The sequence below is a fragment of the Mesitornis unicolor genome, unplaced genomic scaffold, assembly GCF_000695765.1.
Source record: "Mesitornis unicolor isolate BGI_N332 unplaced genomic scaffold, ASM69576v1 scaffold27909, whole genome shotgun sequence".
Taxonomy (NCBI): Eukaryota; Metazoa; Chordata; class Aves; order Mesitornithiformes; family Mesitornithidae; genus Mesitornis; species Mesitornis unicolor.
In genome coordinates, this window is record NW_010208348.1 from 1 (window position 1) to 27461 (window position 27461).

General features: G+C 43.0%; 2 protein-coding genes across 2 annotated transcripts; one reads left to right on the forward strand and one right to left on the reverse strand.

Annotated features, from left to right (window-relative positions):
* Positions 1-702: 702 nt before the first annotated feature.
* Positions 703-18231, forward strand: SNX8 (sorting nexin 8). The gene is made up of 11 exons (XM_010192479.1): positions 703-736; positions 7455-7645; positions 9676-9793; positions 12348-12469; positions 12840-12920; positions 13905-14065; positions 14460-14592; positions 15680-15748; positions 16550-16699; positions 17099-17248; positions 18031-18231. The coding sequence occupies exons 1-11, from the start codon at positions 703-705 to the stop codon at positions 18142-18144; spliced, it is 1323 nt and encodes a 440-aa protein (XP_010190781.1). The 3' UTR covers positions 18145-18231.
* A 5031-nt stretch (positions 18232-23262) lies between these two features.
* NUDT1 (nudix (nucleoside diphosphate linked moiety X)-type motif 1) lies at positions 23263-27276 on the reverse strand. Its single transcript, XM_010192480.1, has 3 exons — positions 27124-27276; positions 23949-24094; positions 23263-23739 (listed from the first exon to the last, which is right to left on the reverse strand). The coding sequence occupies exons 1-3, from the start codon at positions 27273-27275 to the stop codon at positions 23567-23569; spliced, it is 471 nt and encodes a 156-aa protein (XP_010190782.1). The 5' UTR covers position 27276; the 3' UTR covers positions 23263-23566.
* Between the last annotated feature and the right edge of the window lie 185 nt (positions 27277-27461).

Genomic DNA, 27461 nt, shown 5'->3' on the forward strand with positions numbered 1-27461 from the left:
GGACCAGGCGCTTTTCTTTTTGGGAGCCATGCGGCTGGGCGCCCCTGTGGGTGCTGAAATGGGTTTAGTTCCCGCTAAAATGGACTCAGGGGCACGATAAAGCGTGAGGGGGCGATTTATGGAGTGGTGTAGCAGGCGCTGTCACAGCCGGTCCCGGGCAGAGGCCACGTCTGCTCCTGGCTGACCCAAGCCAGAGGCAGATCCGGCGTGGGGAGGGAGAAGCAGCTCTGGATGCTGAAGTTTTCAGAGCGTGCGGCTGAGTCCCAGATCCAGAACCTTGCAGCCAAACGCTGCCAGCGCGTGTTGTGAAATGAGAAATAGAGGCAGCTCCCGGGGGAATTAAGAAAATAACATGCTAGGCTCATAGCAGTCAAACTGAGGGAAGCGGCATATTACGGTCCTCTAAAGTTCTCTTAAAGTGGCTGAAGTTTCATACTGGCAGTTGCTGCTCTATGCATAGTATTTTTTTCCTCCTCTCTGTTTGGAAAGAAAGCCCAGTGGAGATTATAGGTGGGTAAGTTTTATGCAGGGACAGGTGGTTTGGTTGGATTATATTCAGGATCCAGAGTAAGTGTGCTTTTTGATAGGCCTGTGACACTCCTGATGCGGATAATGCTTATAAATAAATTATTTTGGAATATTTCTGTCCAGGACTGATGTAAGATATTGGGATATTGAGCAGCAGCCTTTGTGGAAAAAAAAATGTCCTACTGTACCAAAGAGAGAGCTTGCTCAGGTATGTCTGTTATGGCTTTACCGTCTGCTTCGTGAGACTTCCAAAACTGTTGTCTCTGAGTGTTCTTGAGCTGGTTCATTTCTGCTCTGGTCATGGTGCTTCTGTAGCTGTCTGGTCTGCTCAGCCTTACTTAGAAAACTTGGCTTTCTTTGACAAAGCTTATGTTATTAACAGTGAAAAAAGGTGTGTAATGGTCTTAGCAAAAGAGCAGTGTTTTTATTTCTGTCATTGTGATGTGGGTTCAGTGATCTTGGAAGTTCCATGCTCCTTTTTTGGAGATCAGTGAATATTCTGGGAGGATCTAAATGTGTATAATGATGAGAGTCCTAACAGGGGTCTTGATGCCCACCTATGGCAGCACATGCAAATGCTGTCTTCTTTTTATTTTGCAGGATGAAAAGTACTTTAACACAATTGAGAGAGAAAAGAAAAAGGATAATGCCCAATACATTAAAGTCAGTTTTGCCAAGTCATTTCTATTGATTTTTTCCCCCTCTTGAGCCTGTTTTGCAATGATTGCAGGGAGCCAGCCCAGGTGTGATGGCTGAGGAGGGGGGTGGGTGTCTCCTTTTCTTCTAGTGGTAAATCTTTAACTGTGGGTGCAGGAGGACTCTACCAGCTGCAGACAGTAGAATTTGGACGTCTCCACTCTGATTTCCCCCACAATCTTCAAGTTTTAGTGGGTTGGTGCAGGTTGATGGAGAGAAATATATTGGAGACACGTGGAACTGGCACAGAAGGAGAGCTCTGATGATTGCTTTTCAACAGAATTTCACATGTGAATGAGCTTGTTCTGACTATAGAACATGTGAACAGACCATTGCAGTGTGTGGAGTGGCACACCATTTTTTTAGTGTTTAAATACTAATAGCAAGTTTTTCCCCAGTGTAATTAAGAGAGTGAGAAATGTGCAAGGAACAGGAGAAGCAAACCAAAACGATAAACAACTTCTGTTGGTGATGTTTTCTTGGCCTGTATAAGGAGGGATAATTGTAGAAACTTGGCAATTTTGTAGTTGAGCTAAACTGCCCCTGTAAGAGTTTCCTGGAGAACAGCTGTATGTGTTAGTGCTTTTTTTTTGTGACTGAATTTTTATACTTCCATCCTCTTTGTTAGAGCTGGGTGTGAAAAATGATAGTTTAGCAATCTTCCCTTGTGAGCTGGGAAACTGCCCTGGTGAGGATTTGGCTTCTTGTCTCCGTAGTCCTTGGGAATTTCTGCCCTAATCCTGTTATTTCTCCAGTTGTGTTTGCTGCACCTTCGGACTATGGCTCCGTGACTAACTTGTGAATGAAGTGTTCCTCATATTTCCAGACTTGAGAAATTGCTTAATTAATCCCTTGATGATCTAACAGCATAGATAAAGGAACAGGGCACCAGGCATAAAGTTAGTTGTTTGTTCTGCCACACATATTTATTGTGCGACATTGGAAGGAGATAACTTGGTGTTGGGCTTTTTTTTCCTACTGTAGCATGCAATTACAATATTTAGAGAAGCAGTTAGAGGCCTACAGCTGCAGGGGAATGCAGAAATGCTCATGCTTTTTTAATTATTAAATAAAACTTAGATAACCTCACCTGCCTGTTTTTGAGTTGTGCCATTACTTCTCTGCTTCACCTTGAAAAGGATCAAGTGCTGAGTAGCAATCTGAAACTTATTTGGAAAAAAAAGCAAACAACTAACAACAAAAAACCCTCAAAACAGAACACAACACCTCAAAAACAAAGGGAAAAAGAAATAAACAAAAAACTCCACCAAAAAAACCCCAAACTGACCAGCCAGCACATACTTGACATTTGAGAAAGCCGAGGGTATTTTTTGTAAGGAGAAAACCAAAATGTTTGAGCCTGTTTTCCAGCATCTAATTTTATGCTGGTGTGCGTATTATTTTATCTGGAGTTGTTTGGGCGTTGGATAGCTCATATGTACGAGTCAGTTGTTGGGAGGGAGAGAGAAGGATGTTATCACACCATCTCTTAATTGAAGTGAAGCTAAATATGATTACTTTTCTTGAACCTGGTAAGAAATACGGACCTCTCTTCCACTGAGCATAGATCTGTGTATCAGTCAGCTTTGTTAGATAAAGTAGTTTATTCCTTTGCGTTGCTTCTTTCTAAATAAGAATTGCGTGGTTTTAAATTCCTTAAAAAGACCCAAACAAGTTGTCTCAAAAATACGTAAAGGCCTTAAAGGGAAGAAGGTTTTGTTTGGTTGGGTTTTTTGGTGGAACTTCTGTTTTTTCTTTTCTTGGTTTTAGGGGATTTCAAATCATGTAAGAATAAAAAAAAAAGTGAAGAAGGGAATCTGTTTGGAGTTGTAGTTGAAATCTGCCCTGGCTTTCCGAGGGGTTGATGCGGACACTGAATTCTGGAATTACGGAGGAATGTGTTTGACACAATAAGGGGGAAAGGCATTTCCATAATTCCTGCGGCTTTTCATGGGAAGACAGAAAGGAAAGGGAAATGCTGATGAATGATACATATTTAGGATTCCTGGCCCAGGAGTTTCTAATGGAACCTTCATTTTTGCCAGGGATACCTCAGATAAAAAAATAGTCAGTTCTTGTACTCCCCGGTGTTTCCCGGGGGTTGAATCACTGTGGCCTGGGATGATGAAGAAGAAACCTTGGTTATTTTTGCTTCCTTTCAGGCTCCTTTCTCTTTCTAGAAAATCTGTTACTAATATAACGACTGATTCTGTGGCGCCTTCTACTTCAGTGTATTGATAAATTTAGCTGATTAGCACCCTGGTATATGAAAGAGTTGCTAGTAGCAGCCATCTGTAAAATGAGGATAAGCCCTCCAAATTTGGTTGACAGAAATTAATTAGGGAAGGGAGATTGGTGTTGGGATTCACTGCTTACGCTTCCAGCCCTTGCAGTGCCTTCTGTATCTGCTGACTCTCGTGTAAGACCTGTGTAAGACCAGACTCTTGAAATTCGACTTTAGGTTTCACAGATGCATGATTTTAGAAAAGTTGAGGATACTGGTAATCCTGTAGAGGGCAGATTGCTGTCTGGTTTTGTGATGGGAGTAACGAACGTTGGGCGCTAATTAAAGTGTGACATCTGTGGTATAAAGCAGTGAAGCTTTCTATTTCAGTTGTTGTCTGGAAATGTTTCTCAGCTCTTCTTGGTCCAAAGGCTGCCTACCTTGTTACTGAAAAAATTAAATGTCATGCAGTGTTTTCATTTTTTTTTAGTCCTTTACAACCAAACAAAAATGAGGCTTTGCTTTGCTTCTTTAAACTTCTATTTCTTGTCATCTTATTGTCTGCTTGTTTGCGTGTGTATGCATATGTGTATTCCTTTAAACGTTTATATCAAATTGTTTTCAGTTATACCAGGCCACTTCTTGGTATCTTATCGACAACAGATTGAGAAAATCTGCTGCAGCAAAAGGCTAACTTGCACAAGAAGTCTGATTTTATTTTGTCTGCTTCCCTGTGTTCCTGGGGACTATCCCATACCTCATTTCTGTATTCGCTTGCTGGTCTATGTATATAAACTTTACCAGATAATGATCTGCTGAAACCAAAGGGAATGCTTTCAAAATTAGCTGTTCTCCAGCCGAGAGTGCGTGATGGGAAGCAGTAAGTGTTCTGTTACAACGCATGTAAATCCTTTTACGGGCTGAACACAAGAGCTCATACCAATGAGTTCCCACTATTATCCACCATTCCTGGCCGGGGCTCTTGAGGCTGTTCCTGAATTGACTCTTTAGTAAAAGTAGACTGAAAAATGGGCTGCAGAATAGCTTTGGTATATATTGCTCTGCAGGGTTAGTGGTAATGCCACAGTAAGTGTATTTCTAAAGCAGGTTTAACAGCTGTTCCAAAGTTGTCATCTTGTGTTCTCAGACCAGCGTTTGAGGGTGTAAATTCCCCCTGAGTAGCTGTCTTGTTGATATGAAACATGCTGAGATTATTAATTAAACAGTAATTATTCAGACTTGTTTGTATGGTTGTCTGATTTCTATGATTTCACACATTTAGACAAGGTTGAGTCCTAAAGGAGCTACAGAATATTTCAGAAAGAGCCAAGTGTGTGAACTGCTGATAAAGAGAAGGTATTTCCTGCAGCTGAATTTTAGAAAGCAAATTTAGAGTCGAACTTGAAAACTGGCAAAGTATTACAAATGAAGGGAGCGACGTGACTGAATTGCCCAAGGAGCCCTGGGTCCTGTCTGGATCTCTGGGGCATCGCTCTGTGGTTGTCCTGCAGGGTGATGTGGGTTCAGAGCTCTGTAGCGCATCTGAGAGTCCTTCCCAACGTCAGTTTGGCTGATAACGCTGCAGGTCCCAGGACTTACAGATGAAATCATGAAGGATTCATGATCCATCCTAGAAACCTTTTCTCCTGATTTTCTTTAGAGGTTTCAGTCACTTATCAGACAGTGCTGAGCCCCAGCGTAGGGAACAGCTTGTGCCATGAGGACCCTGCTTTGTCAGCTGGCCCCAGGGAGATGGAAAGCAAGGAGAGCGAATCCATAGGCAGGAGAGTTGTGTTACAGAGACTGGCACTGCCCTCAGGGGAATAGGGGGGTTGCATTTTGACTGGCCCTGCTTTGGGAGGCCACCTTGCAGCGTCCTCCTTGGCAATGTGACTGTGGTTTGGCAACACAGAGGACTGTGGAATTGGTGTGTGTGTGTGTGTGCACGCATCGGAGGAGTAACATCGTCTCCTGCGTCGTGTTGCATTTCAGTGGTGCCTTGAGCAATTACAACCAGGAATTACAAGGGTGTGCACCCAGAGAACCGCTGCTCTGGAGAGTGAGGCTCTCGTACTTCCCGTAGTTCTTTCTGAGTGTATTTTTGACACTTCCTCTTGGCTGTGGTTTGTTATACCTTGCTGCCCCATAACAGGTGGGGTAGGCAAGGGGTTTTCTACACTGGAAAATCTTTTGCCTTGCTATCTGTATTCTGAATTTTCTTTCTTCCTTTCCTTCTCAGTTGACCATCTATCTGAAAAGTGGATATACGGATATGTTACCACTTTATCCAGCAGTATCCCATGTTGACATTGAATTAGCTTGCATCATCTTGACACAAATTTCTGTCAGATAGCTGGAACTTTTTGAAGGTGCTATGTAGGTGGGATTAGTAGGTGATACATCAGTCTATTAAAGCAGAGGTGTTAAGACTTGCTTCTCTGAGTCACATTACCAGGAATCTGAAGCCTGACGAGACATGTGGGATAAGGTCATTTGTCCTGGATTTGGTTTGGTTTCCTTCAGCCATTTTATGGAACAAAGTGCCTATTCTGAAGCTGTGTGTCTGAGGAATGAGAGATTCCCCATCTTCCCCATTTATCAGGGCCCAGAGCACATGGAGGAACGGGTAGGAAATCCTTATCAGGAGGAGGTCAGGGCTTTCAAGTTAAGGATATGAGTTCTTGTCTTCCCTGAGTTAATTTCTTACTCAGTTACCAACTTTTTGAACTATGTATTAAAGCTTACAGAAATGGTTCTTGCTTTTGTGGTGTTGCTGTCTTTTTGTGTTACTAAAATTTTAGATATGTTTGAGAAGGGGTGTAACTTCTGCATGGTGTCAAGGAAGGGATGATTAAAACTCTCTGGCTTTTCCAGGCAGCTTTTCATCAGTGAATTTGACTCACTTTGTGAAAGAGCCTACTTGCAGTATCCCTCTTAAATAGACATACAGAGAGGAAGCAACCCGTCTGTTCCTGACTGGAGAACAGAAATTGGGCATAGGTTGAATAGATGTCAGGGTTATATCCATATTTTTTCCACTGTTTCTTATGTGTAAAGTGGGTAGAAGTAAAGGGTTGCTTTGAAAAGGGTTGCTTAGTTAACAGTTGCATAACATGTGTAGTTGTGAAGTCAAGTCAAGATAATGGGCTGCAGTCAGTCACTTGATAAGAGAGCACTCTGAATCATCAACTTTGCCCCTTCTTTGGTACAGTTTGTTCTCCAGGGCCGTATTCTGAAGAGCCACTTTTGCATCTGGCTGAGAATCAAAATCTCTCTGTCCAAAGCTGTCCAGCTATGGTTGAATACACTGTAAAAAGCTGTTTGTCTTTTAGCTGCAAGCAGTGGAATAGGTATAGCTGAAAGATTTTGTAAGAGCTTGCTGTGCTTGAGGAATTGTCGTGTTGGTAGCTCTTATTAAGAACCTTTTTCCCCTGCTCTTGAATTTAAGCGTATTGACATAGTATATTATTGTAATTCATGCTCACTCTAGTGTACTGTCACAGAGTTTAATAAAATAATGTCAAGTGAAGTGTCTCCTTCCTTTGCAGTGACGTGTAAAACTAATATATTAAACTTCTGCAGCTCAGTAAAATAACACATTTTCTTTCCTTCCATGAGTTGTTCTAGGCAGGATCCAAAAGTGCTGAGCTAGGGTTTAGTTCATTTTGGCAGATCCTGCTGTGGTGGGAGCTGGACAGACAGGAAATGCAGGCCTCTGAGCTGATTCACTGCACAAATTTGGCCTGCGATTCTTCTTTTGCTTAGTGGAGTTGTCTTTCCGAGTCGCTGTAATTGGTGGTGCTCCTGGGTGTTGTGAAGAGGGAGGTGCCAGCGTCTTGAACGTGTGTGGAGTAGCGTAGCCTCCCGGGGGAGTGGCTGACTGTTGCTCTGGTTGTGTTGCACCACTGTGGGAGCACTGAGCGAGGGAAGAGAATATTTTAAGGCTGCCTCTTTCACTTTATCTTATCAGGTCTGCTGGACTGTTTTTTCCCTTTTTGTCTTTTAGATTTGGCAAAGCCTCCAGTAAATGAACCGAGGGAACCGGAACAGTTTCTAATGCAGACGCCCCAGGGAAATCCACTGCTGCTTTCCCACACCCTACAAGAGCTATTGAGCAAGGATAGTGTGCAGGTGGAGCTTATACCTGAGAAGAAGGGCCTTTTTCTGAAACATGTGGAATACGAGGTTTCCAGCAAGGTAACGTGAACAAGCATTGGTCTTAGTGAGAATGGATCCTCTTAAGAAGGTCTGTGCAGTTGCTGTTGGCAAAGTCGTGTTTAATTTGGTAGATGTGTTGGGTGATGCTGGTTTTGGGTAGGCCAGTTGTATGGGCTTACTTTAAATGCGGTAGCACTGCTTTCTTGACCTGGGTTTCTGCAGTCTGGAGCATCTTCTGAGCGAGGTCTGCTGGATGGTCTGCAGGTTTACTTACCTGAAACCTGAGCTCTGTCCAAAAGCAGATGTGTAACGTTGAAAGCTGAATGTTTCCACAATGGATTAGTGTAGGCAATTGGATATTTCAGATTATTCTGAGCTAGTGAAGAAGTCGTGTTGGCAGTGCTAAACTGAAATCCTTTTTAAACAGAAAAGGTATTGCAAATCCTTCTGCAGAGTCTAGGCCATTTCCAGTTTACTGGCCCCAATCCTGACCTGTAGGTTCTGCTCTTGATCTAAAGAAGATTGAAAGTGATTTATCTTTTCCTATTCATATAGCAGCCAGTGAAATAGCTCTCCAGTAGCTTCTGTGTGTGTTTTTTCAAAAAGGCTTTGCCTTGAAGAGGACAGATTTCATGAGCAATTTACATCTCCCAGGCTACCAAAACATCAGTTACCGAGTAGCACTCAAACTGTTGCAGTCACTGTTGTACGTATTCAGAGACACCTTTGGGTCACTTGTCTGCGGTGACATTTGGGGCTTTTAAGTGTTTTAGATTGACATCCGTAACTTTGTCAAAGACTGAGGGGGAAAGGGCAGGCAGTGAATGCTTCCGTGGGCTTTCTAGGGCTCAGTGTTTATTTTTGCCTCTGATTTCAGAGCACAGGACTCAGTGACCCTGGTGGTCTCTGTACGTTTTGTGTTTAGGAACCTGTTGCCAACTCTCTTCAGTTGCTGTGTTCTCTACTGTGCTTGTAGCTGTAGAATGATACTTCCTCAAAAAGAAGATAGCCTTGGCCTTGAGCTTCATCTGAGATCTCCAGCGCAGATCGACATCAGATTTCAGACAGAGGGAGGCCCTAGGGGCTGTGTCTGCTGTGCTGCAGTTATATGCCTCATGGCTTTATTTTTGAAAAAGCATAGTGCCATAAGAAGTGGTGGATGATGTGCAATGCAAACACAGTGAGAGTGAATGTAGTGTTTTGTAGTCTTTTTTATTAGCTGCTCCAGTAGTTGAATGTGTAGTAATAGTGTGTGGAGTTTGGAGGTTTTTTATGTATTTATTGCTCTTAAAGGATTTCTACCTCCAAAGTCACTTGTTCTAGTTGCTACCTAACTCCTTTTGGAATGAAAAACCAGTTTCTTTGGCCTCTTCTGTATATTGATCTGAGAAACGTAGAGTGGAGGACTAAGGTTTTAAAGGAACTTTCAATCTTTGTTTATAGATCTGACATCAGTGAGAGGCCTCTCAAGAAAGAGTTTCACTTAAAACATCAGTCATTTGGGCTAATACCTAACATGATCTGAGATTGTTTTGCCACCTCTGGATTTGAAACTGATTTAGAGAAGTTCCTGAGAGCTGGAGCTCAGGGACTTGCAGCACTTCAAGAAAAGAGTTCTCCAGAGCACTTTAAAGAGTGTATTTCTAAATGTTCTAATTTGAAAGACCAGAGAGTTTGAGATATAGAACCAATGGTGTAGAACCACGGCAGATTTAGGAATACTTTTAATTTCTTGGGAAAACTTCTCCATTTCACAGTCTCTTTTGTCTTGTGTGTGAATGAAATCTGACTTACGTTTTTAACCGAAGATCTTGCTCTCAAAAGGACTGTAGTTAGAAGAATGCCGTCTCTATTCATAACCGAAAGGTGTCTGCCTTTGGAGTCTTCTCCCTCCTTCCCACCACAGAGCCTCTAAAGAGAAGAAATACGTAGTTTCTCCAGGCTCTGGGTGTGATTTCTTTCTTTTCTTTTCTTTTTAGTGCAGCTGATAGCAAAAATTAAAAAAAAAAAAAATGCTGCTCCTTGTCCAGCCTGTGTATTGATTTATTCTCCCCCTTCCTTAATTGCAGCGATTCAAATGCTCGGTCTACAGGCGATACAATGATTTCGTGGTGTTCCATGAGATGCTGCTTCAGAAGTTCCCGTATCGTATGGTGCCAGCACTTCCACCAAAGAGGATGCTGGGAGGTAAACCTATCTCTTTTTTGACCAGAGGGGTTGTGGTGCAAGCGTGGTCAAGGTGATATTATTGAAAATAAATGTTGTCCTGACCTCACACACACCTGAAAAGAACCAGTGAGCAGTGGTGTTAAGTGAACAGTTTCAGCACTGCTATTATTGTATTACCTTGCACAGAAGCCTTATGATGCAGGTGGTGGTAGTTACACTGTCTTAGTTTATCTTCAAAAAGGTGTTTTTCTGGCAGATGAACCGACTGCCTTAAAGTAGCTATCGCCCTTTCTTTTCCTGTTCTAAAAAGGAGGTTGTTGATCTGCTTAGGATAACCAGAAAGTGAGAACTGAGGCTGGAATCAGTGTGTCAGTTCATTCAAGTATATTTGAGCTGTTAGATTAGAAACCAATGAAGTATCCCAAGACTGAAAGCATATCAAAGGTCCTTCAGGCATGTTTTTCACTAATCCAAAATACTGGTGCTGGTTTTAAACTTTTATTATTTCAAATGTGGCATAACTGTATAAAATCCTGTCTAGTTTTCTACTTTATCTGTGCAAGAACAAGCTTTTCACTGTCTTGTCTCCTGCCCATGCTGCTAAGCTTTACATGTTTCAATGAATAATTTATTTCAGTCAAGGAGTCCATGTATTGCTACAGTAAAGAGGAACCGGTAAACCGTGAGCAGAGCGAGGTGTATAATGAACTGGAACAAAGGAAAGTAATGGTGCTGAAAAGCTTCAGTGGTCATAAATTCTTATGATGGAATGTAAATTTTGGAGACCTTTCTTTTGAGGTTGTGAAAACTGTCTGAGTTTGACCTGATGAAGTATTCTCAGCCAGAATTTCCAGACTTTCCACTTCATGCAACACCTGTAAACAAAGTGACCTTCTCCTACGAATCTCAGTGGAGAGAGGATGCTTGAAAGAAGCTACCAATACACGGCACTCATCAGTCACTGTTATTTCCGTGCGTTGCTGCTGTGTTGATATTTCTGTGGATTCACCAGTGCAGTTCTTCCCACAGATATCATATGTTTAAGAAAAAATTACAGGCTTAGTTCCCAAACTGTGCTAGGAGTACAGTCCTAATACAGTCCAAAATTACTAAGGCAGAGAGTGATGTTTGCCTTTAGTCCAGTGACTCTGCAAATAGAAAAGCTGTGTAAGTGGTCTTAATAGAAAGTACAAACAGGAAAAAGGAAATGGAATGGGTAGTTCTTGTTTCTGAGCATGGCGATGGGTGGATAAGTGGAATTGCAGGACACAGGATTTGATGCATTAGTACAGATGTGTGACTTTGCAGCCTCCTTAGTCCCAGAGCCATATGGGCAAAGTTGCATACTACTTATACTCAGTATGCTCCTCTACTAGGTGACAGTCTTGCTTTCATGATGGTCTACTTTCATCTGTCAGTTGGAGAAAGATTGATGAGCTTGGCTCATTTTGGAAGACAGCAGCAAACTGAGGCAGATCAGGTCGGAAGTGTGTGGATGACTTCAGAAATCTCCATGTAGGCTAAAGTACGAACAAAGCAAAATCAAGATCTGCAACTCTGATGAGTGGAAAATCATTTGATGGGTGATACTGTACTAAGGACCGTTACAGAGAGTCCATGCAGCCAGCAAACTCCCTACTTAAAATTGAGGCAAAAGAACAATACCCATTCATGATATGAAAGTGTTGTCATGCATAAGAGCATTCCTTTAATTTCATTCTTTGCTGCTTCCTTTTTCTTCAAATTTATTTTAGTTTATTTTTTCACCTTTCCTGAAAAAATCCAGGATTTTTGATTTACTGCTGTATTGCAGTATTGCCAGATCAAAACTCTTCCTGTTTCGGGAAGAGGAGCTGAACTTGTTCGGTTTGGCAAGTAAGGACTCTGGGTGGATGTACTGCAGGTTGCTGTGCAGGTCTGCCAAAGTACTTTCTGACACCTTGCATGTAAAAAGTGGGCATGGATCTTAAACAACTGAAAAAGCCAAACTAAACCCCTTTATTCTCTGTCAAGCCCTAAAATGCTTAAAAGTGTGGAGGGTCCAGCACACTGAAGCTAGTTCTTCAGAACAGTGAGCAAAAACCCCATCATTATTTGTGGGTTGATCATTTTGCTAGTGGCAGTGATCTTTGCAGTGGCAAGAAGCAGTGTTGTCCATTTCCCAGGAGTCCCAAATAGACTGGGATCCCCCCTGGGGACCAGCTGTTGGATTGTTTTAGAGGAAGAAAATTCTTTGTACACCCACAGTTTGTAAGCGAAGGCTTCAGGCCTTAGATTTGGTTGTTTATCCTGCTTACCTGACCCACCCTGTGAAAATAAGCACACATAGATATATATATGGGGTTTCAAAAAGATGCAGGGAGCCACTTGAAGGAATATTTGTTCTGGTGGTCAGTCCAACAGATCTGTTTTAGGGATCTGACAGACTGCAGGTAACCTTTGGTTTTGTTGCAGTGCTTTAGCAAGTGTTATAGGTACAAAGAAGTTACTGAACTGAGTACTTTCTTTGTTCTCTTTCTGAGCAGCTGTAATATGTGGTGCATTAACTGAAATTCAGTGTTTCTTTCCACAGCTGATCGAGAATTCATAGAATCCAGGAGGAGAGCGCTGAAGCGTTTTATAAACCTGGTGGCTCGACATCCCCCTTTTTCAGAAGATGTGCTCCTGAAACTCTTCCTGTCATTCAGTGGCTCCGTGAGTACTTGTTAGCAATAGGCTTGAGTTTGCATCTTTTCCTGTAACTGCTTCGCTAGACACAGAGTTCAAAATTGCTTTTGACCCACACATTTTTGCTCCGCGTGATGAGGAGAATTTTCTCTTGATAGGTATGTCTGCAGCTGGAAAGGGGAAGGTAATTTCACTCAGTGCCAGGAGTATAGTGTTTTGAAAATGAGAACTGTTCTTAGAGGAATATATATCATGCTGCTTCTTGAATTAAACCTAACCTGAATAATGCTGTATCTCCTAAGTTGTGGCTTACCATTGCAATATATCTGAGACCTGAGTGAGCTGCAAGTGCTTTACTTAGTTCTTCCATGCTCATTTGATTCTGTATCTTCTCCAGGATGTACAGAATAAGCTAAGAGAGTTGGTCCAGGGAGTAGGAGATGAATTCATGACGTGCAGATTAGCTACGCAGGCCAAGGTATGTATATTAACTTCTTGCAATGTGGTGGTCTGGTTTAAATGGCTCTCTTCTCCAGGTGGGCCAGTTACGGCGTTTGTTGAGTGATGGAGACCTTAGGTAGGAGAGAGTTGTTTCCCAAGTCTGAAGGACTTTTAAACTCATAATTCTATCGAAAAGATCAAATAAATATTTGACTCTTAAGGGTGTGTTATTTCTAGCTAAATGCTGGTTTGTTAATGTCATAGGAATTAAACAAGAAGTCCCGCTCATAACATGTTTCTTAATAATTACTTGTATAACATGTGCATAACAAACAAATGCACATAGTGCACAATTTAAAAGCTAATATCTAGGCTGATGTCTTTCCCTTTGTGTTCATGCCCTCATTCTGTTTGTCTGACCTCTCCCTGTGGCACAGTAATTTGGACTACTATAGAGAAGTTAGTTACAAGTTCTGCATATAGCTGTTTATCCCAGTGAGTAGTGCTACAGCAAGCTTTAAACATACATTCACTGTGTTCATTGAGCAATTTTAAAGCCAGTTGTTGTTCAGGTTCTTGCAGTGCTAGCAGAAGGTTTTGCAACTGGAGTTAATTCAGGCTTTTACCAGTGATGCACAGGTCAAAAAGAGCTGAACTTTCAGTACGTGCTTGACTCTGCCAGGCTGGCAGTTACAAGCAGCTTCAGATCAGAACCTGTGAGCTTGAAACCTTGCAAACCCTGTTTCAGCTGCATGGTGGAATTGCAGATTTTGTCAACTCTGACTGCACCCGCTATTTGAACCTCTTTCAGCCTCTGAAAATTAGGGGTATTTTTATGACATCTAACTTGGACACCTAAATTGTGAAGCTAATGTCTTCGGTAGTGTTACAACATGGCATGAGACAGTGCGTGCAAGAGAAAAACTTGTCTCTTTCTGCTGACTATGTGGTGTGCCCACAATTAACGTATGTGGATATGCCTCTGATTTGCTCACTTTTAATCTCTCTTGCGTGTCTGCAGGACTTCCTTCCAGCTGACATGCAGGCCCAGTTTGCTGCCAGCAGGGAGCTCATCAGAAATATTTATAATAGCTTTTATAAGCTTCGGGACCGCGCAGAGAGGATAGCTTCACGAGCAATCGACAATGCCTCGGATCTTCTCATATTTGGAAAGGAGTTAAGGTAGGTTGGGAGGAAGAGGATTTGCTAATGCAAACACTTCTACTGTTGTTTCGGAACTCAAAACTGTTGTAATGTTTACCTGGGAAATGTCCTGGTAAGAATGGCTATTTCAATGAATTCTGTAGGCCATAGTCAAATTTTTCCTACTAGAAAAGAAGAAAATGCATGCTTTCCACTAAGGTTGCATTCCGTAGAACAGGAAAAAAAGAAAATATCACTACTTTGACATTGAGACACTGGTTTTATTATCTCTTCTCCCACTATATACACAGCTCTGCATTTGTTATTATCCAGTAGTTTAGAGGTATTTAGATTTGAACTGCTCTCTGCAAATAAGTGTATCTTCTTAGTGGAATTTGTCTCCTGGATTTGAACGCTGCTTATCTCCTTCTAGTGCTTTGGGCTCAGACACTACACCGCTTCCTTCCTGGGCTGCTTTGAATAATAGCACATGGGGGACTCTGAAACAAGCCCTGAAGGGTCTGTCTGTTGAATTTGCACTGCTGGCAGATAAGGCTGTGCAGCAGGTGAGTTCTTTACTTTTTTCCTGTATGTAAAATAAAGGAGGTGCATTGCTGCGTTAAGTTTCATCTTGAATCATGAGCTCTGTGGATACAGGCACTTAAAGAGTTAAGAGAGAGACTGTAGTCCCAACTCAGATCCTCAACCACCAACCTGCTTGTTCAAGCCTGAATGAAAAACCCGGACTGTGTTTAAATGGGGAAAAATATAAAGGGCAAGGGAGAGGAGGGGAAAGTCTACCTTCTGTTTTCATTTCAAATGGTTGTTGGACAAGTTAAGTTGTACTGCTCTGCTGAGCAGTTTGAGAGTCCTGCATTATATCTTATTAATCTGCTGTGGAGAATCCAGAAGAACTCATTTTTGAATCTCATTTTGACATTCATGTAGTTAAACACTACATGAGAGTCGTTCAGACAGAAGCATCTTATTCCTGTGTAAGTGTGTGGTGTGATAATGACTGTTAGAATAATGTGAGAACATGACAGTCTGGGAAGGAAGAGTAATAGTTCTGTCTTTGCTTCTCTTCATCTCATTGTGTTAAAATACTTGGCGTGCTTTTATAGATCAGTCACACCAGTTGTTTTTTTATCCTGGGTTTATGCTCCAGAGGACTTTATTGATATAGGAAGGAAAAACAGTATTTAGTAAAATAAAAAAGCAAGCAGTGAAATTTGGCTTGGTGTCTTATCTCTGCCTTCTGGTGCATGAACTACTATGGGGAACATGCAGGTATTTGTAGCTTTAATGGATTAGTTATCTTTGTAAGAAGGGAAGATGAAAGATTGGAGGAATCTGTAAAGAGCAAGACATTTTGGGCAGAGAGAGCTGAAAGGACTGGCAGAGAGGGCTATGAAACGAACTCCTCTCGTTACAGTCATCAGTCAATTGGAAAAGCTGTTCCTGCTCTGGTGAGATCTTTGTTCTGTGGACTGAAGGCTAAACACACCGGTGCCATCTGAAAGATTTTTGATGCAGTTGTGTAAGCGTTGATGTGCTCTGGAGAATACAGCAGAGGACCTGCATGGTGTGAGGAGCTGTGATGTCGGCTCTTGTCAGGCTTACATAAAATGTACTTTTTTCCTTGTTTTCTAGGGTAAACAGGAAGAGAATGATGTGGTGGAGAAGCTGAACCTTTTCCTGGATTTGCTCCAGTCCTATAAAGTGAGCTCTGCTGTTCTTCTGCCAATAAGAAAGTTGCTTAGAGCAAGCTTATGCTCTTTAGAGGGTGTAACGCCAACTGGATGGAAAACTGTCTGGGAGTCCAGTTCAGAGGCAAACTGGGCATCTGGCAGAGGGCAGGGAGTAGCTGTTGGCCGTTACTAGCTCTGTAGCCTCACTGATCAGCTCATCTTGTGATGAGGATTTGCCAAACAGCAACCCTGCAAGGACTTAAAAAATATGAATGCTTGAGCTATATGAATCAGCTAACTTTTATCTAGGTTTGGCTGGTTTTGAGTCAAAGCAGTGAAGTAGATGGCTACTGGTTTGCTCATGCAGACATGAGTTCAGTTGCAAATGAAAGAATTTTTAATGCTAATCTTTCGGTCAAAGGTGGTTTTTTTTAGAAGTACCTGCTGTAACTGTATGCAGCAGCCTCTTCTGACATTCCCAGGCCTGGACTGAAATAGAAAGGCACTGGCAAGCTCTTACCACTGTTAATTGCCAGCACTTAATATTGAGAAGGGCACAAAAGATAAGAGGCCCGATAAGATCTAAAATATTGGCAGAAGTGATACTGCAGATTGCCTCTTAAGCACTGGTCTGGGTCCAAGCAGTTTTGTTTCTTCAAGTCTTAGCTGCCAACATTTTTTTTGGTCCTCTTGAAAGCAAAGAAACAAACATCTGCAGCATAGAAATTACATAAAGCATGACCATGTGCTTGTGTTCCTGATGTACTTGGCTTGCGCATTTGCTGTCTCTTACCTTCCGCTAAGTACCTTTTTTTAACCTTTTCTCATCAAGGACCTGTGTGAAAGACACGAGAAGGGGGTGTTGCACAAGCACCAGCGAGCGTTGCATAAGTACAGTATGATGAAGAAGCAGATGATGAGTGCCACTGTGCAGAACAAAGAACCAGAGTCGGTAGAGCAATTGGAGTCTCGGATTGTGGAGGTAGGGCAGAGAGAGCAAAGGGTGGTACTGGACTTTATAATGGTGCTGCTGTGTAGCTCAGTCATATTTGCAGAAAGCCTTAGACTGAAAGGGTAACCTGTGCTTTGGGTAATTTGAGCTACCTGCTGTGCTACAAGGAAAACATGTTTGTTTTCCTCAATACTTATTACTGGCTCTCTGGCAATATGTCATTTGCAGGAGCTGTGGAAAGCAACAGTCTGTGTGATAGAAAGTACAGCTGCTGTCTTATCAAATGGGTCCAGGGACTGCCTTTTTAGGTTTTTTGATATGTGCTTGAGTTGCTAGTATGGTGAGAAATGCTGTTTTCTCCTGCTGCATGTGCATCTCCTTGGCACCCTCTTCCTGGCAATGTATTTCTCAGAGTTCCTCTCCTTTCAGCAAGAAAATGCCATCCTAACCATGGAGCTGCGGAATTACTTCTCTCTGTATTGCCTGCATCAGGAGACACAGCTTATCCACATCTATCTGCCTCTCACGTCTCACATTCTGGGGGCCTTTGTCAACTCCCAGATCCAGGGTCACAAAGAGGTGAGTTCTTCTGGGTTGTATTCTTTTTCACAAAATATGAAGAATTTGCATTTGTTTTCACCTGTGGGCCTTTCTCTAAACATCTGTCCAGCTGGGCTCTTTCATAACTTCTTGGGAAGTCACCTGAGGTCTTTCCTGTTTGGGTTGGTGACCAAGTCTGGCACCTAACCCCTCTGAAGGACTCTGTCTTCTTGCAGCAAGTTGCTGTGGCTTTGTTTTTGTTGTGTTTTGCTTTTTACACTTCTCCTCTCATCTGCAAATGGCCTTACCCTACAAGTGGTTGAAGAAGACCCAGCCATTAAATAAGTAGCTGATTTGTGATAAGTGATGTGTGTTTGCTAGATTAATCTGGTTTTTTTTTTCCCTTGTGCTATCATGAAATTATATGACAAGGAACAACTTCCTTGTTTTTGCTCTAAATCCAAGAATTCTCTTTTGTTAACCCCTAAATATGACCTTCACCATTCCCCACGTACACACTTTCTTGCATCCGTTATATTAGAAAAGTCTCTCTCCTTCAGCTGCCTTCCCTCCCTGCAGTAAAGGAGTTTGACCAAGGTGTGGGAAATCTCCCTTCTATGCATGCTCTGTAAAATACTCAGAGAGCTGCATTACAGCACCAGTCTAAAGTGGACAGTCGGGGTCCACTGAACTTCCCCAAACCAGTTCAGCAAGTTCATGTTGTGCTTTTGAGTACTCTGAAACTGCTGCTGACGTACACTGTGGTGAGATGGTTACCTGTGGTGTTGTCATGTCTGTTTTCTCTCCTTTTCCACTTGCAGATGAGTAAAGTTTGGAATGAACTGAAGCCGAAGTTGAGCTGCCTCTTCGTGGGATCTAGCAATATGCCAACTCCACCATTGTCACCTCCAGAGGGAAGCTTCTTCTCCAATTAATGCCCTGAGCATCTAGCAGGGAGCAAGAAGTGCAGTCAACGAAGGGGTGGGACCTCTACCTCCAGATGTTAGAATGAATCCTCCAAACAGCTATATACATATTTTTTTTTAATACTGCTGCTTTGAGCTGCTCTCTGATTTAGACAGACTGGATGTGGGCCAGAACATACAGATGTAAAGACAATCTCTTAATTTGGAAATGCTCTGGGGCAGAGCTAATGTTGGTTATCCTGCAGACACACTCCTCATGGGTTCAGGATGTGACCTGGTGGAGCAAGTGTCGCAATGTTGTTGCTGATGCCTCTGCATCTTGTACTACAGTCCTCCAGTAATGTTTATCTGCACACATGCTGACACATCTCTGCACGTGTGAAGTGCTGAGATGAACAGGATATCTGAAGCACTTCCTTGGAGTAGAGATGGATTGCTTGCTTAGCTTGGGAGGGCCTGTGTCAGAGGCACGTGGGCATAAGGACAGCCGAAAGCCGTCCCCTAACCCGTTGACAAGTGTCTGGATTTAATTTCTTATTGCTAGACCTTAGGGCAAAATACGTGAATGAAGTGGTTGGGTTTGCCAACCCGGCTGGGTCAGAGGCAGCGCTGCTCTGTGGCAGTGGTTTTCCCAGGGGGCCTGGGCTGTACTCTGTGTTTTAGTTGGCGGTTGTAGGGCAGCCTAGGGACTTGCTCATATTTTTCAGTTTGGGGCCAAAGATGACTGGGTTCAGGAACTCAGAGGAGTTTGCCTGACATAAATGAGAAAATAATTAAATAAAACACTCCTTAGTTGTAAACCACTCGTACTATGCGAGCAGAACAGCTACAAGGTAGCTTGTTTATTTTCTTTTGGAGGTTCTGACATCTGTTGAGATGTTTAGGACTATTGGAGAGCTGCTGACCCAAAAGCTGGTGTTTTCTTTGGTCTAATATCAGATGAAGTATCCTGTTACACCAGCAGGCTGGGACTCAATGCTGATAAGATTCATTGGCAAAAATTCAGTATTTATCAGGATATTACTGTCATTCTTTTTTTTTTTCTGGCTCTGGGTAGCAGATTGTGTTTGTGAAGGAGAGAAGACAATTAAGTGGCAGTTCTTTATGTCTCTAAACATAGCATGGTCCTTGGTAATGGGGTTTTCAGAATGATTTGTGATTGTGATAAAGGGACTAAACGTTCTCCATGTTTCATTTTTTATCTCTGGTGACTTTCCTCATGAGGCAAAGGGTAGGGGGAGGAGAACGTGCATGTCGTGTTACCCTCGTCCCCTAGGTGCATATCCTCCAGAGAAACTGGTAAGTGAAGAAACTGCAAACGTACGCAGCAAAACTCGACGTCAAGAGGGTTCCCCTCAACTGAACTTCTCTGGGGCCAAAATAGCTGCCAAAGGGGAATTTGAGACTTGGCTTCTTAGATTTTCTTTGAGTGGGTAAAAAGGAAGCGCATTAACAAGGATGAGTGCTTGCTGTCAAACTGGAACCGTTACAGTATTTTCCCACTGGGGAACTTCCCAAAAAGGAAATGTATTTAAATCCTCCAATCACAAAAGCTCTTTTATTTTTGCCCTTTTTAAAAAAAAATTAGAAAATTCAATACAACGTGAAGCTCTTTCTAGTCCAGGTGGAAATGATGGGTTAGTTTCTTCAGCTAGGAGCAAGATAATGAGTTACTTGCCAAGTTTCATGAGACTGGCATAACCATTACACACACCCTTGAAAATGTGGTGAAGTGCACTTATTTGGGTGAATTTCTTGGGTGCTGGACCTCAAGGAGTGTGTAGGGAGTCTAGTTAACAATCTTGCTCAGAATGTGTTATGAAGAACTTTATATAGCAATTCCAGTGTTAACTCTCTTCTGAATGTCTCCTGCGTATCGGCCTTGTCTGGTGAGACACATGAACTGCAAATGGCTGTGACAGATTTGATTCCTTCTGGAGATTTCCAAAGTGATGCAGAAGATTCTGCTCATGGGCCAACGCAAACTGGCTGGGGAGGGAAACGTTGCTACAGGACAGTGACAAAGAAGACTTTTTTCTCAAGAATGGCACAAGAGGTTTTTCTGCTTGACCTTGCCTTGATTAGGAAGATAGCTTGTGGTTCAAGTGCGGAAAGCGTGTTACCATATTTTTAAGTGCTCTTCACTCCTAGCATCTCTAGAAGGTGCTACTTGGCTATGGCCTTTCATTTGCTTAGTCATCCTCCCTCTTTTAGCCTTGTTTGTCTGATGTAGTTAACAGTCAAATTGAGAAAATACTGTATGTTCTGGGGCAAGATCTGGTACATAACTTGTCTGGCTGGGGTAGATGACTGGGCACTGTTCTGTAGGAAAGATATTGCCTGAATGGAACTTTGCACTCGTCACATTTAGAAAAAAGTTACTAGTTTGGACTTTATTAAAAACAAACAAAACTGCAGAAAAACAAACAACGAAACCACATTTGGGCTTTAGACTGACTCCTCTCTCCTGTTGTCCTTCGCAGCAAGGATTCTACAGCTCAAATGCAGAGACTGTGATAATGATTAACACAGACCGCATGACCTATAAAGAAACTGGAATGACGTTTGGAGAAAACACCCATTCCTCCATTGTCAGCCCTTGTCCCTCTGAGGAGAGCGGTTTTGGGGGTGGGGTTTTCTTGTTTTTATTTTACTCTGTTCACATAGTATTTGGAGAACAGAGGCCTAGCCTTCTCAGAGCTGATACAGCTAATGGCATTTTCAGAGTTTATTTCGTACTTGGACTGTCAAGCTCCTGTCTCATTCCTAAACACACACATACACTATTTCATAGAACCCTTACTCTGCAAACCTTGTTTTTGGGAGGCTGGTCAGTGTGCAAATAGCACTATTGTATTTACCTCAATATGTGAGGGATTTCCTTACTGTATCTGTCCTGTTTAGGGATCTGTCAAGACTTGGAGTGCAGCACCAAGTACAGCTTGCTTCCCCTAGAGGAATGCAGCAGGGAATCAATCATCTGCCTACCCGAGTCCACGTAGGGGAACCAGTTCGAGTTACCTTCGTGCTGTCGCCTTCTGCAGCAAACAGCCTGGCAATGTGTTATGGGGAGAAGGGGGCTTCATAAAGTTGTTTCCATTGCTGGTAGCTGGGTAGGTTGCAATAAACACTAAGCAAACCAGAAGTCTAATAGAAGAGCGCATGCTGCCTAGCCAAGAACTGATGCTCATGTAAGATGTAGCGCCAAAGAGTAACGTGCCTTCTTGACTGGAAGCTTTCTGTGTGTTGCTTCAGCTCGTGGGGGCTTTACTGTTCAAAACAGTGATGATAGGAAAGGCCTCCGATCTGTTAGTGTGTCTCTCGAAATCTATTGTGGAGGTACCAACTCTGGTACCTCCAGAGAGTAAATGGCTGAGAACCTGAAACTGCTGAAAAATGTTTTATCAAAAGGGCTAATGTTTTTGTCACTCCTAAGGTCTCCTCTGCTTCAGGCTGTGAAGTGGCAATATACAGGCTTTTTAACCAGTACCATGTGTTGAAAGGCTTTTTAAACTATATTTACAATACAACCTTAATCTTTGATCCTTCTTTGTCTCTGCTTCCATCTTCCTTGCAAGTTGCTCCTCCTAAGCTGTAACATGTTTTCATCAGTGCCTTGCTGCATTCCAGTGCTTTTACTCTTCTACTTTGATCATGCAAGGGTGTAATTCCTGGAGTTTGTAACAGGCTAATTCACAATCTTCAATTTGTGCTGTTTCCTGAAAGACAAAGATCACCATCTGGGGACAGAACTTCCTTAAAACACATCTGTCTCCACAACTGCAGCAGGAGCAATAACGTCACTACTCTTTGACATGAGCTGAAAGTCAGTGCTGGTGACAGCATCTTCATGAAAGGATTGAACAGACTGCAGAAGAGGGGGTAGCAGTTGTTCTCCTACCTAAACTCCTGGAGGAACAGAAAGTAATTTGCTCTGTCTCACTGTGCAATGTACAATTTCCACCAGGAAATAAATGAAGGTAACATAACAGGTATTGGCTGCCAGTCACTCCCTTTCCTACCATGCAGTGAGGTCTTACATCCTGTTACAAGCTACCTATCCCCTTTGCTTATTTTCTCTCCTCTACTGCCTCAGGCCATTCTTTGCATAAGAACAGCCAGAAACCCTTACTGCTGTGTCAGAAGCAGAAGTGAGGTGAGTATCAAAAACTCTGTAAGTAACTCAGTGCACAGCTCAGAAGGAAAAGAAAGGTTCTAAGGTGTTAACTCTCACTCTCCAAGTCTGAGCTGTGGCTTACTGAGCATATGAAGAAGGGCATTTTTGAGTGGGATAAATAATTCAGAGGTGTTGGAGGGAGACAAGAAACAATCTTGTTCGTATGGTGTGAATTTTGCCTGCCTGGAATAATCCTGTATCTTTGCTTTGCTCAAATAGCCTTATGTATGAAGCACTTTATCGAAATGCAGGAATTAAAGAACTATTACTACAGCTGGTAGACTGGAAATGTTTACAGATCCTATATGACATTCCAAGATTCTATCTGTAAGTGTTATATGTGTTTGTAAAAGTGTTCAAAACAAAACAAAACTTGTGTAAGAAGTTACATATGTGATGTGTTATTTGTAGCACAGTTTGATGAAGCTTTTGCTGAGCTGCATGCCCAGTCAGGCTGAGCAGATCCCCTGCTACTGACGTGTGGCAAAGCCTGCAGCCATAGGTGATGGCGTTTTGCAACATGGACTTGCTGGAAGTTGATTTTGTTCAATGTATTTTTATCTGAAATGCTCAAAATAGTTCAAGTTCATGGCAGGAGCTGCAAGAGTGAAAGCGAGGCTCAAAGAGTGTCATACATCGACCTCTGCCTTTGTTTCTTAACTCTCATAACCTTATCCTGCCTGCAGCTGGAGAATCCTGAGGGGATTTTTACCTGAACTTTTCCAAAGGCTTTCACAGCGCTGGTCAAGCCTCACCTTGTCCCAGAAAGTAATGCTGAGTGGAGAACTGTATAGAAACTGGCATAGAGCACGTGCTTAATGGTTTCTGCTGTTAGCCTGAGAAACGGAGTCCACTTGATGTTTCTGTGAAAGGAAGCCAACTCCTGAAAGGCCCTTAAACAGCCAGCTGTGTACAACAGAACAACATGTGCTTTTACTAAAAAATATTTTTATTATTAGAAAAAAATTTCCAGCCACAAGGGAAAAGTTAAAGAAGTAGCTACCTGCAAAGAAAAGGGTTATCACTAAGTTTTAAATATTTGTGACCACATAACCACTAAAGCATACCACAGCCAGGGACTCCACAGCTTGGAAAAATCTCACTACTTTTATTTCTGCTCTAAGAAACCCCCTTATTTTCCTTAGTTCCCAGTGACCCAGCAAATCAGTCTCCTTTGCAGGAGACCCTTGTAAGTACTACTCGTGGTGTTCCAGCCCAATGTGGGCAGCACATGTGGGTTATGCTTCCGTTTTCTTAAACTTCCTCCACTTCTTTCAGGGTGTGCTCCAGGATCGTGTCTTGTCCCTGGAACTTAAAATAGCCACGAAACAACTTCTTCTGAAGCAGCAGGGGGAACCAATAGCTGTCATCTGCCCACATGTGATCGAAGGGCACCTCATCCAGCTGAAACCACTGGGGACGCATTTCTGGTGGGAGAAAGCAAAAGAACTTTGCATGAGACTTTTGGTGTTTTACTGTGTAGGCTTTGAATATCTGCCAACAAGCAGCTTCCCTCTGCAGCCCACCTGCCTCCCTTTTCAAAGGGATTTTGGCATGAACAGTTCTGCATTCCTTCAGAGCAATACTGTCTCAGAGGAGAATGCATGTCCTTCCTTCCCCTCTGCTGGCTACCTACCCTCGCTTTCTGTTGGCTCTCCATGAAAGTGATCTGCCCGGAAAATGTGAACTTCCATGAGTTCAGAGTTGCCTACAAATTCGAATGTGATCTGACCCATCTTCTGCAAGGTGTCCACAGTCAGTCCACTCTCCTCCAGGAGCTCCCTGCACAAGAAATAGATGGTTTTTTACACGAAAATGGGCATCGGGAGAAGAAAAAGGCAGTCATTAGCTTCACTTAGACATTCAAAACATTTCCAGTGAACCTAAGCTGAATGCTGCACCTGTAAAACAGAGCAGGGCACAGCAGAGTTCTGGCTCCCACCAAACTATCAGCCTGCTTACACCATGGCAGAGCTATGTCAGACTGGCTCCTGTGTTATCTCAAGCTCCTAAAGGCTGGTAGGAGAAATGCTGGAAGGGGAAAATTCACAAAAAATTGGTGGTTTAGTATAATTTACACTCCTTGCAGCATGATGATCTTTTCTAAGATCAGTTAGAAGTGTGCTATCACTCATGTGACTGCAGCTGAATGTGGTTTAATAACTCTGAGATACGCTTTATTGAGACAGGCAAAAGGTTTTGCCAACTTCAAGCTAAAGCTCTTAGAGTTGTTGGGAAGTGGGTAATAAATACTGTAACGTCTGTACTTGCTACACAATCAGCTCCTTCGGAGGCTCACTGAAGCTTATTTAAATAACGCTGCACACTACGTAACACAATTTGCACACAGAACATGAGGAACACTGTCTCCCATTCAAATGCCGTATAAAAAACACAAAGCAATTGTGTAAACTTCCAGTTTCTGCTCCTTGGAAGTACATTTAGCATAACGAGAGGCTAGAAGGCAAGACTTTTAAGAGCACTTTGAGAGCTTTGCCAGGCAGCTCTTTTCCATGCATCACCATGCACAGCTACTTGAAGCACATTCAATTACTTGCTCTGTTTATTACACTTGGGGCTTTTTTTATTTTTACCTGCCTCTAACAGAATCAGCAGAGCTTGACGTTAAGTCATGGTTTTTCTAATGTGCAAAAATAAGGAATGATTTGAAACGGTGTCTCTTCTGTTGAGGTTAATAATTAATGTAGTTGCATATTTGGCAATAACTTAACTATTTTAAGATGTAATGGAAACAATCTTTAAGGCTCCAGCTTGCTTTGGCATCAATTTGTGGTTTCCATCTTTCAAAATTATATCCCAACTTAATGTCTTAGCTAATTTTAGCTTATCTTCTGGAGAAACTATCTGTGTCTTAAAACAGAGGCAGTTTTCCAGCAACAAAGCTAAAAGGCTCATTTTACAGGCTCTGATAATTGAACAACAAAGGACAACACTGCTGTGGTTCTCCTAGGCAATTTATCTGTCAGCGGTTTGGCTTTATAGTACGGGGAAATATTACAGGTAGCACACTAGAAATAATGAACTAGGTAAATGCTTCCCTTATAAAATGTGACACTGAGGAGCTGTGGGTGCCCAGGTGCTCACAGGAATGTGATAAACCCAGTGGAGTACAGAAATCCTGCTGATAGAGGAAACTTTTGTTCATGTTTCAGTTTAATATTTAATTATCTGTGCTGTGAGGACACTTCACGCCCTATACCACTGCAAACTCAACTGAGACAGTGCAACCACAGCCTAATACCTCAGCTCCAAATACAGACCAGAGGTGGTGCAGGTGAACTTTGATTTGGGCTGTGACACTGCTTGGAAGAGAGCTGCACCCTGAGGCAGCGCTGCAGATGGTGTCGTTCCCTTGAGGAAGGTGCTTGTGCCAAGCTAGCTCTGGATTTGGGAACTGCTTTCTGCTCAGTTGACCTCGCAGGAATCGTTTGTCATCCTGCAGTGAACTCCTACCAGTTACCTCAAAAGAGCTGAGGACTGGACTGGTCCGCGGCCCACAGCAACAGGTGCTGTCTGTGCTGTGCATGTTGCACTGAGATTGATTAAACTTGTATGACTTGAGATCTTGGAGGGACTAAAGCTCCAGTTTCTAACTCCAGGCTTGCACAGGTAAACTTAAGAACCTATGAAGTCAAATGCTGAATTAGTCAAATCATTTGATTTACACCATGGCCAGCGGCAATGTAAGCCTAGCAAATGGAAGCCTGATTTAAGTAACAATACTGATCTCCCTCCCTCCACTCAGAGATGAAAAATTATATGAAAAGCCGAGATGTATGCATCATGGACGTTAACCCCATGCAGATGTGCTTGGTGCACATCTGTATAGATGACCCTTCTCCTCCCCTGGATTAGCTCACCACAGAACCCAGGCGGTTGCACTGGCACAGCTGAGACAACAGTTCAGGGCAAAGGCTGTTCAAAACATTGAGCTTCCTGCAGGTGTGAGCGCATTTTTGGGCATACATCAGAAAGTGAGGAGGTGGCAAACTGGCTTTGTATTGGAAACATTCATGTAAAGAGCAAGGTATCTCATTTTTAGAGTTTAGCAACTCAGCTGCAATCTGCTATTTCATTTCAATGACTAGACGAAAGAATGAACTTCAAGAAACCAGTACTAATGGCTTCAAAAATGGTACTGTACCTCTGCACCAATGGAATTCAATTCCCTAACTCAGCATTAGGGCTTAAAAATGCCACCATGCAGTCAAATAATAAATTTCTACAGCGCCTTTCATAAGACACCTCTGAGATTTTCAAGTATTTTGTCACTGCATTTTCACACAGTACTAAAAAAGGTACTGGAAGGTAGCACATGTTCAATAGCTTTACAATTTAAGCCAGAAGCAGTACACGGGCATAAGTTGTAATTCTGCTATATAGCCAAAATTAAACTCTGCACCTCTCTGAACAATGCAAGAACCTCTGCCCACCACTAGCAAACTCTCAGTTTAGATCAGAGTCTGAGCGATGGGAGGGAGGATACTCAGTGCCATCCAGTTACACATGACTGGACATCAGTTAAAGATTTGCAGATGACAGGCAGCGGGGAGCAATCCCGTTTCTTTGTACATGTGGAAGATCCCACATCTCCAGTGGAGCAGTCGATTTTCTCTGTTCAGAGACTGCTCTGGCGGGTAACACACTGGTTATGAGGGTGGTGTTGATCGGCTGAGTCGTGGTAACCCCACCTGCAGCCCACCACAAATGGTTTAACACCTCCATGGCCCACCCTGCACCCCAACACCCCCCTCTCCCCCGGGTGCCGGCTGAGCCGGGCCAGGCCTCACCTGCGAGCAGCCTCCTCGATGCTCTCCCCGGGCTGCACCTTCCCCCCGAAGCCGTTCCACAGCCCGGCTCCAAACCCACGCTTCTTCATGCCCAGGAGGACGCGGGACGGCTGCACCACCAGGACGAGGGTGAAGAGCCTGGACGTGTACATGGCTTCTGGGTGAGAAATGACGACTCACTGCGCCAAGGGCTCCTGGCACCCCTCAGAGGTTTGGTTTGCCTCCCCAAACATGCAGCACGCCCTTCCCGAATGCCTGATCCCGCCATCCCCAGCCCAAACCCTTGGTCAATCAGCGTCTTTCCAAAGGCCAGCTTCTCTAACGCTCTCACTGCCCCT